We start from the raw sequence: 16,705 nt of genomic DNA, 5'->3' as shown, positions 1-16,705 counted from the left end.
TTTCACACGTTATCATAAAATGCCTTTTAAGCCACAAGCAAGCAAGAAAATACTCAAAATAATTTTGACAGTACTTTTTCACCAACTTTTTAGTAATTTTTCAATTACTGAGTGCTAAACAGTTGATTTAAACAGAAAATGGAAAAAATATCTCCTAGGAGAAAACTTAGGAGAAAAAGTGAATAGCATATCGCCCCTAATGTCTACTTTATGTATGAAGATATAAAGATGTATTAAAGAAATATTATCAAAAATGTAGAGCAAGAAAAAGACAAATTATATATAAACTATATATATTCTAAATATACAGATCTTTAATTACAGTATTTATAATTATAAACATTCTATCAGCTATGCTTTTTATATGCCAATAAGCACTAGCTTGAGAGCAAATAAAGTTGTTGAATACTATAATTAATGGTCAAGCCATTTAGGTAAATATCTGAGATTCTAAACTGGCTTTTTTAAATGATCTTCTAGCTCTGAAAGTTTAAGTCCACAGTGTTAAATATGCTCCTTCTACATTTAGTGTGGATTATTTATATGCTTTGTAATAATTTTATCTTTTTTTTGTACATCTCTTCTGATTGTTAAGAGTATTTTCCTTTCAATATTGTATTATGTTAACACTATAACAATGTTACTGTATAAATATGTCTGAAACATATGGTTTGTAAAAAATTTAAAAATTCCAATAAAAAACGATTGAAATCGAAAAACAAACAACTTCAAAGTCCATCTTAAAGTCACTTTATACTTAAGATATTCAACACAATGTGCAATTTTGTAGCACCTCTCAAATGTAGGTCAACCATAACACATGAAAAAGGAATAGCAGGAATATAATGCACAGATGCTTGATAGGTAAAATTAGTCTTTTACAAGTTCATTACCATATGCAAATATGATTCATCTTTTTATTCCCTTTGTGCAGAGACCTTGAAGTGATATTCCACTAACACAGAAAGTCACATAAGAAAAAAGCATGAAGCTCACCATATCATGATCGGAAACTGGTCCAAAGCTGGTGACGAAGATGTCTGTTTTCACTTCAGTTACACGCTCTGTTGAAGCAGGAAATGAGGATGTTCAATGTCTACTAACAATCTTCATTAGATCTAAAATAGCCATTCTTTTATAGTTCACTACCAAGAATAATACATAGATATTTCTTTTCAGACATAAAACACTATTCCTTTCAATGTTACATGCCTTTATACCAGATAATGTAAGCTTAAACTCTAAGAAAGTAGTATAATTCTAGATTTTAATATTTGTAAACATGAAGAAAAGTTGGCTATAACTGGTCCTGCACTGCCAGAGAGGTGCTCATGCTTTCTACACAGCCATAGAAGTTAAGGCACCTGTTATCTCACTGACCTGAGAAAGCAGTAGAGTATTGTACCGTGTTAGCCATCAGTAAAAGCAAGAAGTTTTAAATCAGGATGATACCATTTATTGGCTAACTACAAATTAATAAGAATAAACAAGCTTTCGGCCTTGCAGCCTTCGTCAGGTTTACATCCTGTTCGTTTGCAAGCTGGTGGTACAGACAGCTTATATACATGCAACATCAAAAGGGAAAACAGATATTTTTTTCAAGCATAAATACGTCATTAAGATGCCTTAATACAAACAGACCATCTAAATGGGGGTAAGATAAGGATCCTTGTTTACTCCATTGCTCACAGACCTGGTATTTAGGATTGACCCAGAGGTATCGTAAATTCTTAGTTCACAAGTTCAGCTAGAGTGGCTGAGACAGTTCATATATCATCAATCTCATACCAATATAGAAAGTTGTTGTCCTTATTCAAACCCTTCTGCACAGCTTTGAACCAAGTTATAAATTTTGTTTCTGCTATTAATCGGTCATTATACCTCAATGCATGTGGCATAAAACCCTTGGCCTACTTCCGCTTCATTGATGATATTTTAATCATCTGGTCCGCAACTGAGGATGCTCTTCTCCAGTTCCACAGGAACTTCAATGCCTTCCATCCTACAATCAAATTGAAACTTACCTTACCTACTCTCACACAGAGATTAACTTTCTGGACACCACCATATACATCAGGGGTAACAACATACAAACCTCTGTGTATCGCAAACCTACAGACCGTCCCACATACCTAAGATATGACAGTTTTCATCCCAAGCACATTAAGAACTCTATAATTTACAGCCAAGCTATAAGGTACAACCGGATTTGTTCTGACAGGATGGACAGAGACAAGCACCTGGATCACCTTAAGAACACTTTCATTAAACAAGGTTACAGTCCTCCCATGGCTGAGGCCCAAATCAGGAAAGCCAGCAACACCCCCAGGACTGAACTCCTGAAATATAAGCAAAACCAGAAAGAGGAACGTGTCCCTTTGGTTGTCACCTACAACCCACACCTGGAAATCTTAAGGAGGATCTCTAAGGAACTTCATCCCATTTTACACAAGGATCACAGACTGAGAACGATATTCCATAAACCTCCACTCTTGTCATATCGGCAACCACACAATCTAAAACAGATGATTGTCAGGAGCTCTTTGAATAGGCCTCAACAAAACGGAACATCACCCTGCCGACAAAAAATATGTGGGACCTGCAGACACATTTACTCCACTGACAGGGTAACGATACCAGGTTCACAACAGGAGTACAGAGTACAAGGTAAATTTTCCTGTGGGTCCACCAATCTGGTATATCTGATCATGTGTGCTAAATGCCCCAATGTTATGTACGTGGGAGAAACTGGACAAACACTGCGCAAACGTATGAATGGACACAGGCACACTATTAATGATACCAAATCTGGACTCCCAGTTGCTACCCACTTTCGGTCCAACGGACACAGCATGGATGATCTTCGTGTCACTGCCCTAAAGGGCGGCTTCAAAACGTCAAATGACCGATTAATAGTAGAAACAAAATTTATAAATTGGTTCAAAGCTGTGCAGAAGGGTTTAAATAAGGACAACAACTTTCTATATTGGTATGAGATTGATGATATATGAACTGTCTCAGCCACTCTAGCTGAACTTGTGAACTAAGAATTTACGATACCTCTGGGTCAATCCTAAATACCAGGTCTTTGAGCAATGGAGTAAACAAGGATCCTTATCTTACCCCATTTAGATGGTCTGTTTGTATTAAGGCACCTTATGTGCTTTTATTGGCCCAACCCCGGCACTTTAACCGCTTCCCGACCGCTTCACGCCAACGGGCGTGACCGCGGCGGCAGCCCTAGGACCGCCTAACGCTGATCGGCGTAAGGTCCTTGGGGCGTTGTTAGAGGGTGATCGCGCGCGCCGATGCGCATGCATCCCCACTCTGATGGTAGAGCTCTGCTCCGCCTGCAGCCTCCCAGTGGCGATTGCCACTAGGAGACTGTTAGACAGTGAAATCCCCGTCTTTTATTACTGTACAGCGCTACGATCTAAGGCAGCGCAGTACTGGGGACAGCCATGAGTCACGGCTGTCCCCCTGGGAGACAGGAGAGTGATCGGCTCTCATAGACTAAAGCTGATCGCACTGATTGGGTGGCGAGGGGAGGGAGGGGGATTAGAAAATAAATAAAAAAAATAGGAAAATGTATTGAAAAATAACATAAATATTTCTGTAAAAAAATAAAAAAATAAATAAACACTGGTGGAGCGATCTGACCCCACCAACAGAAAGCTCTGTTGGTGGAGAGAAAAGGGGAGGGGAAATCACTTGTGTGCTAAGTTGTGCGGCCCTGCATCCTCACATGTTTCTGCCCCCCCCCCCCCCCAAAAAAAAAGTACCCAGTATATATTTGTAGAGGAGAATTCCAACCAGCAGATGGAGCTGTGGAGTGCAGAGGAATAAGTCCTCTGTACAGCCACAGATGCCAGATTGAAATTGCATGATTAAGCACGACTGGGCAACAAAGTAGCAACTCAGAAGAAAGCAAGAACAGAGACAGACTATGTGAATGTCTACCAATCTAGTCGCCACCCAGCGACAGACGGTAGACATATCACATCAGAACAGACCAGAGTAAGAAAGCTAATCGCACGAGAGGCGATTGCTATCAGCTACACAAGACTGAGTAAAGACAGAGCATGAACTAAATAAGGAAGACACAGCAAATAACTACAATCTGAACTCCAAGGAAAATAACAAATGAACTGCTAAACGTGGTCACCACACGTTATGCGCAACAGTGACAAGCGCATCAATCGTACGGTCACCGCACGTTAAGCGCAACAGTGACAAAACGTACCAACCCTGACTAACAAAGGAACACGGAGAACAAAGACAAACAGATAGCGGGAACGCTTGCTAATCGGTTGTCTCACACCAGACAATGGCAAGCGTTCATTCCAGACAAGACAAACTGAAGGAGTAACCAGTAGCAACCGCAGCTAAGGTTATACTCCAAGATTCAGACAAGGGAGATCCACCACCTCTAACGCTAGGGCGAATGCAATCTAGGAACAGGACAGGACGATTTACTATCAGCCACCACAGGAGATAGTACAATCGCAAGAACAGGACAAGATAAAACAAGACTTAGGCAGTACAAATAATATACAACCTGACTGCACTAGGAGGAGTGCAAAATGCACTCCCCAATAATTAACTACACTAGAACATTCACAATAAGGTACAAAGAGGCTGAGGCTCTAAAGTCAGTCTTCACCAAACAAAACCTATGACGAGCAAAGAATTCTGGGAGGAAGTGACATTTATACTGGAAACCTTCAAAGGAAGCAGACTAGCAGATTGCAAGATAAGTAGATGCAAATCAGTCAGCCTTGCAAACTGACAAAAAGGCCTCTTTTCCCTGGACTGAACTATGCAACCTGCATAGGACACAAAACAGTCCAGGGAATCAAGGCCAGCAGAGCGGATTCTGACAACTAGCACATACACAGTTAATTGAAACAGGCTTCACCTCACTTCACACTACCAGCCCTGGATATTGTTTCTCTGGTGTTGCCCTGACCTTCTCACTTCAGCTATGTCTCTCTCTCTGCAGAAATGATAAAAAGAGAGGGAGGTTTCCTGGGTTCTCTCCTCTGTAGAGCTGGTACTGCTTTTCAGTGAATACAGTGAAGAAGGAAACTCTACTGTTTCCTCCCCTATAGCTGCTGCGCTCCTGCTCAGTATACGAGATGCAGCAACTTAACAATGAAAAAATAAAATGTAAGTCCTGGCCCGTGGTGGCGCAGAAGACTCATGGCTGGGTGGCTAAGAATGGTGCTGTGTTATCTCAAGAGCTGCTTCTAACTCATGTAGCACTTTACCACATTCAATCAGGACAGCTCCATCCCAGGAGTTTATTAAATTTAGAATATAAACATGCCTGCTCAGTTCGGTTTTATGGACATGTAGGTCTTTCCTTTGTGGCAAAAGCCATCCTGACAGTAATTCTTGAATGGAGTCTTACTCGGCCTTGTCCAATTCACTTTTTCATATGCTATTCACTGTTATTGCTGTGTTTTCTGCTAGGTGATGTTTTCACACCTTGTCATAATAAAATGCCATTAAAACCACCAGCAAGCAAGAAAATACTCGAAATAACTTTAATGGTACTTTTTCACAAACTTTTAGGTACTTTTTAGATTGTAAAATGCTTAAAAGTTATTTTAAAGAGAATATGACAATTATATCCTAGGTGATAACTCAGGAGAAAAAGTTAATTGCATATGGGCCTTTATTAATAAAATTCCTTTCAAGCCAAAATAGGCAGAATAATTTTAACAGTACTTGTTTACCTACTTTGCTGTGTTTTTTATAGTTGCAGAGTGCTGAAAAGTTATTTTAAACAGAAGTTGAAAAAATAAGGGCCCGTTCACCATTTGTTATAAAAACTGGACCAAAATTTGAGCCATGGATACCAATGTTAAAAAAAAGCAGCCGTCTTCACCCAGTATATAAAAGGATCCATGGGCAATCCGGGAATCCATTTTAAAAAACTGAATGGGAGAGTCCGGGGCTTTCACGGACCACCAGATGGGACTTCGTGGAGCCCGGATACACGGAGGGGTAGTGGCAGGCAATGCAAAAATGATCTCCCTCCACACAAACACAGAAAGATCCAGATTGCCTACTGCCTGCTCCTCCCTTCAAAGTCATAGGTGCCTCCTGATAAGCAGCCAGGAAGGGGGGCAGCGGGTAAAGCATCAGGGAGGGGGTCGGACCCCCCTCCCTCACCTGGGACCCCCCTTCCTCTCTCCCCCTCTAGCTATTTTCTTTTAAAATCAATCCAGCAAGCAGGGAACTCACTCACTTCCTTGCGTTCCACCTCTCGCCGTGTCACTTCCTGCAGTGCTGCCCTCTGTGCTTCAGGGGGTGGCATTGCAGGAAGTGACGCGACGAGCAGTGGAACAAGGAAGTGAGTGAGCTCCCCGCTTGCTGCTGAATTAATTTTAAATAAAACTAGCTGGTGCGGGAGCGGGGAAGGGGGCACCCAGGTGAGGGGGGGTTCTGAGCCCCCTCCCCACCGCTGTGCCCGCTGCCCCCCTTCCTGCCTGCTACCCCCTCCAGCATGGCAGCCCTTCCACCCACGGCCACTGAACAGACTGGAAACGTGCTGCACAAATGCAGCACGGATCCAATTTTTTATCCCTACATTCTGGTTTTTGAATACCAGTGCCCGGACTGCAGATTAATCAATTCGGAGAACATGAGCTGAAGAATAATCTCCTGATGGAACATTTGTTTCATCAACAAATTATTTCAGGGCCATTCTTTTGTTATTTTTATTCTAACTGCCTGATGGAGCTTTGGAGAAGCAAGTTATAGGAAATATCCCCAATGAAGTCACAATAACAAAAATTTGGGCAGAGGTTCTAGCACTTTCCTGCTAATTCTAAAACAAGAAAACATCTTTAGATTAGTTAGCGGAAAGAAGAGCTTTTACAGCCATCATGGCAACCAAATATTTAAGGAAACCTGAAGTGAGAGAGATATGGAGGCTGCCAGATTTATTTCCTGTTAAGCAATACCAGTTGCCTGGCAATCCTTCTAATCTCTTTGGCAGCAGTAGTGTCTGAATCACACACCTGAAACAAGCATATGGCAAAGCCAGTCAGACTTCAGTCAGATGCATCTGGTTTGCGTGCTTGTTCAGAGTCTATGGCTAAAAAAGTATCAGAGGCAGAGGATCAGAAGGACAGCCAGGCAAAGTGCATTGTTTAAAAGAAAACAAATATGGATGCCTCCATATCCCTCTCACTTCAGATGTCCTTTAAAGGAAACCTGTAAGGTTTTTTTAAAAAAGGAGTTAAACTTGCCCAGGGCTTCTATCGGCTCCCTGTAGATGTCCTGTGCCTGCGCCGGGGCAAAACAATCCTCCGGGTCCCTTGCTGACGTTCAGTTTTGTCTTGTGAGTTGGTGGGCCACTGTGCCTGCTCAGCCCTGGCTGTGCGTGGCCTCGCTCCCGATCACATTGATGGGAGCATCCTGCGCAGGCACAGTACAAGAAAACCTTGCACTGTGCCTGCGCAGGACGCTAACGGCGATGCGATTCAGAGCAAAAATGTGCACGAGCCACGCAGGCACAGTGGCCATCAACTTGTATGCCAGCGGTAAAGAAATGGAGCCGCAACGGGGGACTGGAGGATAATTTGCTAATGTTGCAAAAAAGGGCAGCTGCAGGGGGCTGGCAGAAGCCCTGGTAAATGAAACTCTTTTTTTTTCCGAGTCTATTCAGGCCTGCTTTAAGAAAGGAGAGGAAGCAGTATAAAACCATATTGGCAATTAATCACCAACATGATGTGCATAAATTGCTATTTATTTATTACACCATTTTCAAAATAAACAAGTCAAAGCATATTTTGAACTGTAAGGGAATTTCAGATGAAAGGAAGACTGCATTACCGCAAGACAGCTGCCATGTTTTTATGTATGCAGTAATGTACGATCACTTTATGCAGCTTTGCGGCTATATGTCAGTAGTTGACAGCTGCAATACGCTGGGCTACAGCAAGTTGGAAAAAAAGAAAGACCTTTTTTAGCATTATGAAAATCGCAAGTCAAACAGAACAGCACTGAATTAAATCAATTGGGAGATGGCTTTGACAAAATGGCTATGGTATCTACCAAAGGTACGTAAAATACTTTATTTTCCTTCCTCTCTAATGCACAGAATTTGAACCAAAGTGTCTCAGTCCTAGAGAGGATTCATCTCAATATGTAGAATTATCATTCTCATACTTCACATGTTATATGATCCCCTTCCTTGTTCTGTACTTAAATGAAAAAAAAAAATCAATGTTGGGGATATTATATGTATATATGTATATGTTACGGCCAAAGCCAGAAGTTGGCCAAAGTGAGAACTGGCCAGCCATTTATCAAAATGACCAATTTAGTTACATCACTGGCCAAAGTCCAACATTGGCTGGCCAATGTGCAAAATGGCTTTCCTGCCATTTCACTATTTGCCTGGTGTTGTGTCACTTTCTTTAACCACTTGCCGACCGCCCACAGCCCATGGGCGGCGGCAAAGTGGACGCCAAAAGGGCCATTCGGCGGCGGCTCCTTTCGGCTCTGCGGGGCAGCGATCGCGTCACTGGTGACGCGCGCTGCCCCTGGCAACAGGCTCAGCCCACCCGCGATGTCATCCCGCCGGCCGGTAGTAAGCGCCGGCGGGATATAAATACTTGATCGCCGCATACAAAGTGTATAATACAGTTTGTAATGTATACAAAACGTATTATACAGGCTGCCTCCTGCCCTGGTGGTCCCAGTGATCGAGGGACCACCAGGGCAGGCTGCAGCCACCCTAAGTCACACCCAAACACACGGATCTGCCCCCCCTGCCCTCTGATTGCCCACAGCACACCTCAGACCCCCCCCTGCTTATCCCCCAGACCCCCAGGAGAAAAGCGCGATATACTGTAAATGTTATTTGTCTTGTCTTGGCTTGTCTTGTCTTGTCTGTTTGCACCCAATCACCCCCCTAATCACCCATCAATCACTCCCTGTCACTATCTGTCAGCGCTACTTTTTTATTAGGTCCTAATCTGCCCTTTGGGGTCTCCTGATCACCCCCCACACCCTCAGATCCTCCCCAGCCCCCCCCCCCATGTACTGTTTACATCTATTCACTCCACAAATCACCTGTCAATCACCCATAAATCACCTGTCAATCAGCCATCAATCACCCCCTGTCATTAACACTGCCCCCGGGGGGCTCCTGATCACCCCCCCCACACCCTCAGATCCTCCCCAGACCCCCCAGACCCCCCCCCCCCTGTGTACTGTTTACATCTATTCTCCCCACTAATCACCTGTCAATCACCAGTCAATCACCCGTCAATCACCCCCTGTCACTAACACTGCCCCCTGGGGGCTACTGATCACCCCCCACACCCTCAGATTCTCCCCAGACCTCCCTAGACCCCCGTGTACTGTATACATCTATCTTCCCCTGTAATCACCTGTCAATCACCCGCCAATCACCCGTCAATCGCCCATCGATCACCCGTCAATCACCCGTCAATCACCCCCTGTCACTGCCACCAATCAGATCAGACCCTAACCTGCCTCTTACGGGCATCTGATCACCCGCCCGCACCCTTAGATCACCCGCAGACCCACCCTCAGATCACCTCCAAAGTGCATTGTTTACATCTGTTCTGCCATCAAATCACCCACTGATCACCCATCAATCACCCCCTGTCACCGCTACCAATCAGATCAGACCCTTATCTGCCCCTAGGGCACCCAATCACCCGCCCACACCCTCAGAACACCCTTAGACCCCCCAGACCTCCCCCCCTGTGTACTGTATACATCTATCCTCCTCTGTAATCACCTGTCAATCACCTGTCAATCACCCGTCAATCACCCCCTGTCACTGCCACCCATCAGATCAGACCCTAACCTGCCTCTTACGGGCATCTGATCACCCACCGACACCATCAGATCACCCGCATACCCACCCTCAGATCACCTCCAAAGTGCATTGTTTACATCTGTTCTGCCATCTAATCACCCACTGATCACCCATCAATCACACATCAATCACCCCCTGTCACTGCTTCCAATCAGATCAGACCCCTATCTGCCCCTAGGGCACCCCATCACCCGCCCACTCCCTCAGAACACCCTTAGACCCCCCCAGACCTCCCCCCCTGTGTACTGTATACAATCACCCCCTGTCACTGCCACCCATCAGATCAGATCAGACCCTAACCTGCCTCTTACGGGCAACTGATTACCCACCCACACCATCAGATCGCCCACAGACCCACCCTCAGATCACCTCCAAAGTGCATTGTTTACATTTGTTCTGCCATCTAATCATTCACTGATCACCCATCAATCACCCATCAATCACCCCCTGTCACCACTACCAATCAGATCAGACCCCTATCTGCCCCTAGGGCACCCAATCACCCGCCCACACCCTCAGAACTCCCTCAGACCCCAGCCCTGATCACCTCGCCAGTGCATTTCTTGCATCTATTCCCCCCTCTAATCACACCTTGAGACACCCATCAATCACCTCCTGTCACCACCTGTCACCCCCTAACACACCTACCCATCAGATCAGGCCCTAATTTGCCCCGTGTGGGCTCCTGATCACTCGGCCAAACTCTCAGATCCCCCTCAGACCCCCTTCCAATCACCTACACAATGCATTGAATGCATCTATTTTCCCCTCTAATCACCCCCTGAGACACCCATCAATCACCTCCTGTCACCCCCCCTAGCACTCCTATCCATCAGATCAGGCCCAATACAACCTGTATTCTAAAAGGCCACCCTGCTTATGACCGGTTCCACAAAATTCGCCCCCTCATAGACCACCTGTCATCAAAATTTGCAGATGCTTATACCCCTGAACAGTCATTTTGAGGCATTTGGTTTCCAGACTACTCCTCACGGTTTTTGGCCCCTAAAATGCCAGGGCAGTATAGGAACCCCACAAGTGACCCCATTTTAGAAAAAAAGACACCCCAAGGTATTCTGTTAGGTGTATGATGAGTTCATAGAAGATTTTATTTTTTGTCAAAAGTTAGCGGAAATTGATTTTTATTGTTTTTTTCACAAAGTGTCATTTTCCACTTGGAAAAAAACAATAAAAATCAATTTCCGCTAACTTGTGACAAAAAATAAAATCTTCTATGAACTCACCATACCCCTAATGGAATACCTTGGGGTGTCTACTTTTTAAAATGGGGTCACTTGTGGGGTTCCTATACTGCCCTGGCATTTTAGGGGCCCTGAACCATGAGGAGTAGTCTTGAAACCAAATTTCTCAAAATGACCTGTGAAATCCTTTTTTTTTTTTTTTTACACACAATTGTCAATTTACAGAGATATTTCTCCCACCTAGCATGGGTATGTGTAAAAATACACCCCAAAACGCATTATACTACTTCTCCTGAGTACGGTGATACCACATGTGTGACATTTTTTTGCAGCCTAGGTGTGCTAAGGGGCCCAACGTCCTATTCACAGGTCATTTTGAGGCATTTGGTTTCTAGATTACTCCTCACGGTTTAGGGCCCCTAAAATGCCAGGGCAGTGTGGGAACCCCACAAGTGACCCCATTTTAGAAAGAAGACACCCCAAGGTATTCCATTAGTAGTATTGTGAGTTCATGGAAGTTTTTATTTTTTTGTCACAAGTTAGTGGAAAATGACACTTTGTGAAAAAAAAATCAATTTCCGCTAACTTGTGACAAAAAATAAAATCTTCTATAAACCCACCATACTACTAACGGAATACCTTGGAGTGTCTTCTTTCTAAAATGTGGTCACTTGTGGGGTTCCTATACTGCCCTGGCATTTTAGGGGCCCTAAACCGTGAAGAGTAGTGTAGAAACCAAATGCCTCAAAATGACCTGTGAAATCCTAAAGGTACTCATTGGACTTTGGGCCCCTTAGCACAGTTAGGGTGCAAAAATGTGCCACACATGTGGTATTGCCGTACTCAGGAGAAGTAGTATAATGTGTTTTGTGGTGTATTTTTACACATACCCATGCTGGGTGGGAGAAATATCTCTGTAAATAGACAATTGTTTGTAAAAAAATCAAAAAATTGTCATTTACAGAGCTATTTCTCCCACCCAGCATGGGTATATGTAAAAATACAACACACAACACATTATACTACTTCTCCTGAGTACGGCGGTACCACATGTGTGGCACTTTTTTGCACCCTAACTGCGCTAAGGGGCCCAAAGTCCAATGAGCACCTTTAGGCTTTACAGGGGTGCTTACAATTTAGCACCCCCCAAAATGCCAGGACAGTAAACACACCCCACAAATGAACCCATTTTGGAAAGTAGACACTTCAAGGTATTCAGAGAGGAGCATAATGAGTCCGTGACAGATTTCATTTTTTTTTGTCGCAAGTTAGCAGAAATGGAAACTTTTTTTTTTGTCTAAAAGTGTCATTTTCCGCTAACTTGTGACAAAAAATAAAATCTTCTATGAACTCACCATGCCTCACAGTGAATACTTTGGGATGTCTTCTTTACAAAATGGGGTCATTTGGGGGGTATTTATACTATCCTGGAATTTTAGCACATCATGAAACCTGACAGGTGCTCAGAAAAGTCAGAGATGCTTCAAAATGGGAAAATTCACTTTTGGCACCATAGTTTGTAAACGCTATAACTTTTACCCAAACCAATAAATATACACTGAATGTTTTTTTTTTTTTAAACAAAGACATGTAGCACAATAAATTTGGACAAAAATGTATACAGAAATTTTACTTTATTTGACAAATTTTATCACAAAATCATTTTTTTGACAAAATTCATGTCTTTTTCGATGAATATAATAAAAACTAAAAATCGCAGCAGCAATCAAATAGCACTAAAAGAAAGCTGTATTAGTGACAAGAAAAGGAGGGAAAATTCATTCAGATAGTAGGTTGTATGACCGAGCAATAAACCGTTAAATCTGCAGTGGTCTGAATGGAAAAAAAAGGCTCTGGTTCTTAAGGGGTAGAAAGACTGTGGTCCTCAAGTGGTTAACATGATGGAATCTGGAGAGGTGGGAAGGTTAGGGTTAGGCAAAGGACAGTGGGAGGTTAGTGGTAGGCACAGAAGAGGGGAGGTCAGCGTTAGGCAGAGGAATAGAAGAGAGTGGGGATTAGTGTTAGGCACTAGAGAGATGAAGGTTATTGTTAGGCTTAGGCTTGCAGGTCACAAATTCGAAAAAAAAACACCTTTTTTGTCACTTCACCAGCCAAGGTAAAATTTGCTTACATTTTACCTTGGCCACTTATTACATTTGCTGGCCAATTTTGGAACTGGCCACACATCTGGCTTTAGCCATAACATATACAGGTAGTCCTTGGTTTACGAACGCCCTGCCAATATGAATGCCGCGACCATAGCTCCGCCCCGTCACCAGTTAGTGCCAGATTGTGGTGACTCGAGCGTCTGAATGTAATTTAAACTGAAATATCGATGCCCTGTGCGTGTGGGAAGATCAGCAGATACATACCGCACAACTCCCGTGTCCTGGCAACACACTCGGTGTCTGTAAACACCTCCATTACGCTGTGCCCTCTGACCCGGATACTGTACACGTTGCACATGCGCAGTATACCATGCCAGGTCGTGGCAGGTCATGGCTGCGGTGCGCTGATCCTGAGATCTTTCGCCGAGAGTGACGCTGGGACCCGGGAGTTGTGCGGTATGTATCTGCTCACCTACCCACACACATATACTAGCTATACTGGGCACTACCTACCCATACTGGGCACTATACTGGGCACTATACTAGCTATACTGTACACTATACTAGCTATACTGGGCACTTTACTAGCTATACTGGGCACTTTACTAGCTATACTGGGCACTATACTAGCTATACTGGGGCACTACCTACCCATACTGGGCACTATACTAGCTATACTGGGCACTATACTAGCTATACTGGGCCCTATACGTTGCAACTTAAGAACAGATTCAACCTAAGAACAAACAATGCCGTTCGTTAACTGGGACTATTCCTGCTTCGACTTAAGAATGGATTCAGGTTAAGTACGAGCCTACAGTCCCTATCTTGTTCTTTAACCGAGGACTACCTATATATGGTTTTCTCCCTCTCAATCACCAGAAGTAAGTTTCCACCGCTAGGGATGGTCGAAAATGCTGATTTCTGATTCTGCAGAAATTCCAATTTCCACCAATTCCGATTTCCAGTTTCCCGATTTATTTGATAAATAATTTTGTGTTGATTCGGAAGTATTGGACCAGTCAGAGAATGCAGAAATATAGCACAGTAATTGAAATACTACAGACATTTTAAGTCAATCACAAGACTAGTATCCGAGTCTTGTGACTGGTCTAAAATTACAGCGGTAATCCGATTTTTGCAGAAAAAAATCTGCATTCCCTGATTGGTCCAATGCTTCTGAGTTCTCTGATTAGGCTAAAAATACTGAGTTGCGGTAAATGGATTTTCGTGGAATTTTAATTTCCATTTTTCGATTTCCGAGTTCCAATCAGAAAAGCCGATTTTCAATTCTGCTGAATCCAAATTAGCATCCCTCTCCACCTCTCATTTACAAAACATAAGCAGGGCTAAAAAGGCACAGAATTCATGTAAAATGATTGTCTGATGATATCCATGGCGCCCAAGATAAGATGAGATGACAGGATGTGCTGCATTGACTACATGAATGAACTGTTGTCACCATTGTATAAAAAAAAACACTTCAATTAATTAGACTGGAGTGTTGGTAGATTCCTTTTTATTGATGCTTTTGTTACCAGGCAAAAACATTGCATTTATCATCCATAGTTAACCACTTGAGGACCACAGTCTTTTCGCCCCTTAAAGAGAACCTGTACTGAACAAAATTATTTAAAATAAACACATGAGGTAACTTCAAATGAACATTACATAATTACCTTGCCATCAGTTCCTCTCAGAAGCTCACCATTTTCTTCTTACAGTGATCCCTTCCAGTTCTGACAACATTTTGTCAGAACTGAAATATATCAGTTGCTGTCAGTTATATATCAGTTGCTGTCAGTTACAGCTGAGAGGAGAACTGATGCGTCCATGTTTCCCTATGGCTCAAGTGGGCAATGTTACAGTTTAACAGTGTGCTGACCAGGAATCTGTTATGGGATACTAGCCATTTTCAAAATGGAGGACGGAGAATTCCATTGATCACAGTGGACAAACAGGGTGCAGGAGAGGAAAAATAGATTGAGGAGTAGACTACACAGGAGGTAAGTATGACTTGTGGATGTTTATTTTGTCTTTTAATTTTCAGTTCAGGTTTTCTTTAAGGACCAGAGCCTTTTTCTCCATTCAGACCACTGCAGCTTTCACGGTTTATTGCTCGGTCATACAACCTACCACCTAAATGAATTTTACCTCCTTTTCTTGTCACTAATACAGCTTTCTTTTGGTGCTATTTGATTGCTGCTGCGAGTTTTAGTTTTTATTATATTCATCAAAAAAGACATGAATTGTGTCAAAAAATGATTTTTTTTTACTTTCTGTGCTGACATTTTTCAAATAAAGTAAAATTTCTGTATACATGTTTGGCCAAATTTATTCTGCTACATGTCTTTGATAAAAAAAAATCCACTCAGTGTATATTTATTGGTTTGGGTAAAAGTTATAGCGTTTACAAACTATGGTGCCAAAAGTGAATTTTCCTATTTTGAAGCATCTCTGACTTTTCTGACCACCTGTCATGATTCATGAGGTGCTAAAATTCCAGGATAGTATAAATACCCCCCAAATGACCCCATTTTGGAAAGAAGACATCCTAAAGTATTAACTGAGAGGCATTGTGAGTTCATAGAAGATTTTATTTTTTGTCACAAGTTAGCAGAAAATGGCACTTTGTGACAAAAAAAAAAAAATTTCCATTTCTTCTAACTTGCGACAAAAAAAAATGAAATCAGCCACTGACTCACTATGCTCCTCTCTGAATACCTTGAAGTGTCTACTTTCCAAAACGGGGTTATTTGTGGGATGTGTTTACTGTCCTGGCATTTTGGGGAGTGCCTAATTTTAAGCACCCCTGTAAAGCCTGAAGGTGCTCATTGGACTTTGGGCCCCTTAGCACAGTTAGGCTGCAAAAAAGTGCCACACATGTGGTATTGTGTCGTACTCAGGAGAAGTAGTATAATGTGTTTTGGGGTGTATTATTACACATACCCATGCTGGGTGGGAGAAATATCTCTGTAAATGACAATTTTTTGATTTTTTTTTAAACACAATTTCACAGGTCATTTGGTGACATTTGGTTTCAAGACTACTCCTCACGGTTTAGGGCCCCTAAAATGCCAGGGCAGTATAGGAACCCCACAAATGACCCCATTTTAGAAAAAAGACACCCCAAGGTATTCTGTTAGGAGTATGGTAAGTTCATAGAAGATTTTATTTTTTGTCACAAGTTAGCGGAAATTGATTTTAATTTTTTTTTTCTCACAAAGTGTCATTTTACGCTAACTTGTGACAAAAAAAATCTTCTATGAACTCACCATACTCCTAACAGAATACCTTTGGGTGTCTTCTTTCTAAAATAGAGTCATTTGTGGGGTTTCTATACTGCCCTGGCATTTAAGGGGCCCTAAACCGTGAGGAGTAGTCTTGAAACCAAATGTCGCAAAATGACCTGTGAAATCCTAAAGGTACTCATTGGACTTTGGGCCCCTTAGCACACTTAGGGTGCAAAAAAGTGCCACACAAGTGGTACCGCCATACTCAGGAGAAGTAGTATAATGTGTTTT

At 42.8% G+C, this 16,705-nt stretch overlaps 1 protein-coding gene across 3 annotated transcripts in view; it reads right to left on the bottom strand.

Annotated features, from left to right (window-relative positions):
* The window catches only part of GABRA1 (gamma-aminobutyric acid type A receptor subunit alpha1), a 281,789-nt gene that overhangs the window by 126,254 nt on the left and 138,830 nt on the right, over window positions 1-16,705 (bottom strand). For all 3 annotated transcript variants that reach the window (XM_068272974.1, XM_068272975.1, XM_068272972.1), the window contains exon 4: window positions 997-1,064. In XM_068272974.1, the coding sequence (XP_068129075.1) occupies window positions 997-1,064 (68 nt within the window). The remainder of the gene's footprint in view (window positions 1-996; window positions 1,065-16,705) is intronic.

The sequence above is a fragment of the Hyperolius riggenbachi genome, chromosome 3, assembly GCF_040937935.1.
Source record: "Hyperolius riggenbachi isolate aHypRig1 chromosome 3, aHypRig1.pri, whole genome shotgun sequence".
Taxonomy (NCBI): Eukaryota; Metazoa; Chordata; class Amphibia; order Anura; family Hyperoliidae; genus Hyperolius; species Hyperolius riggenbachi.
The sequence above is the reverse complement of the archived record's forward strand: the minus strand, read 5'-3'. Positions and strand labels throughout refer to the sequence as shown.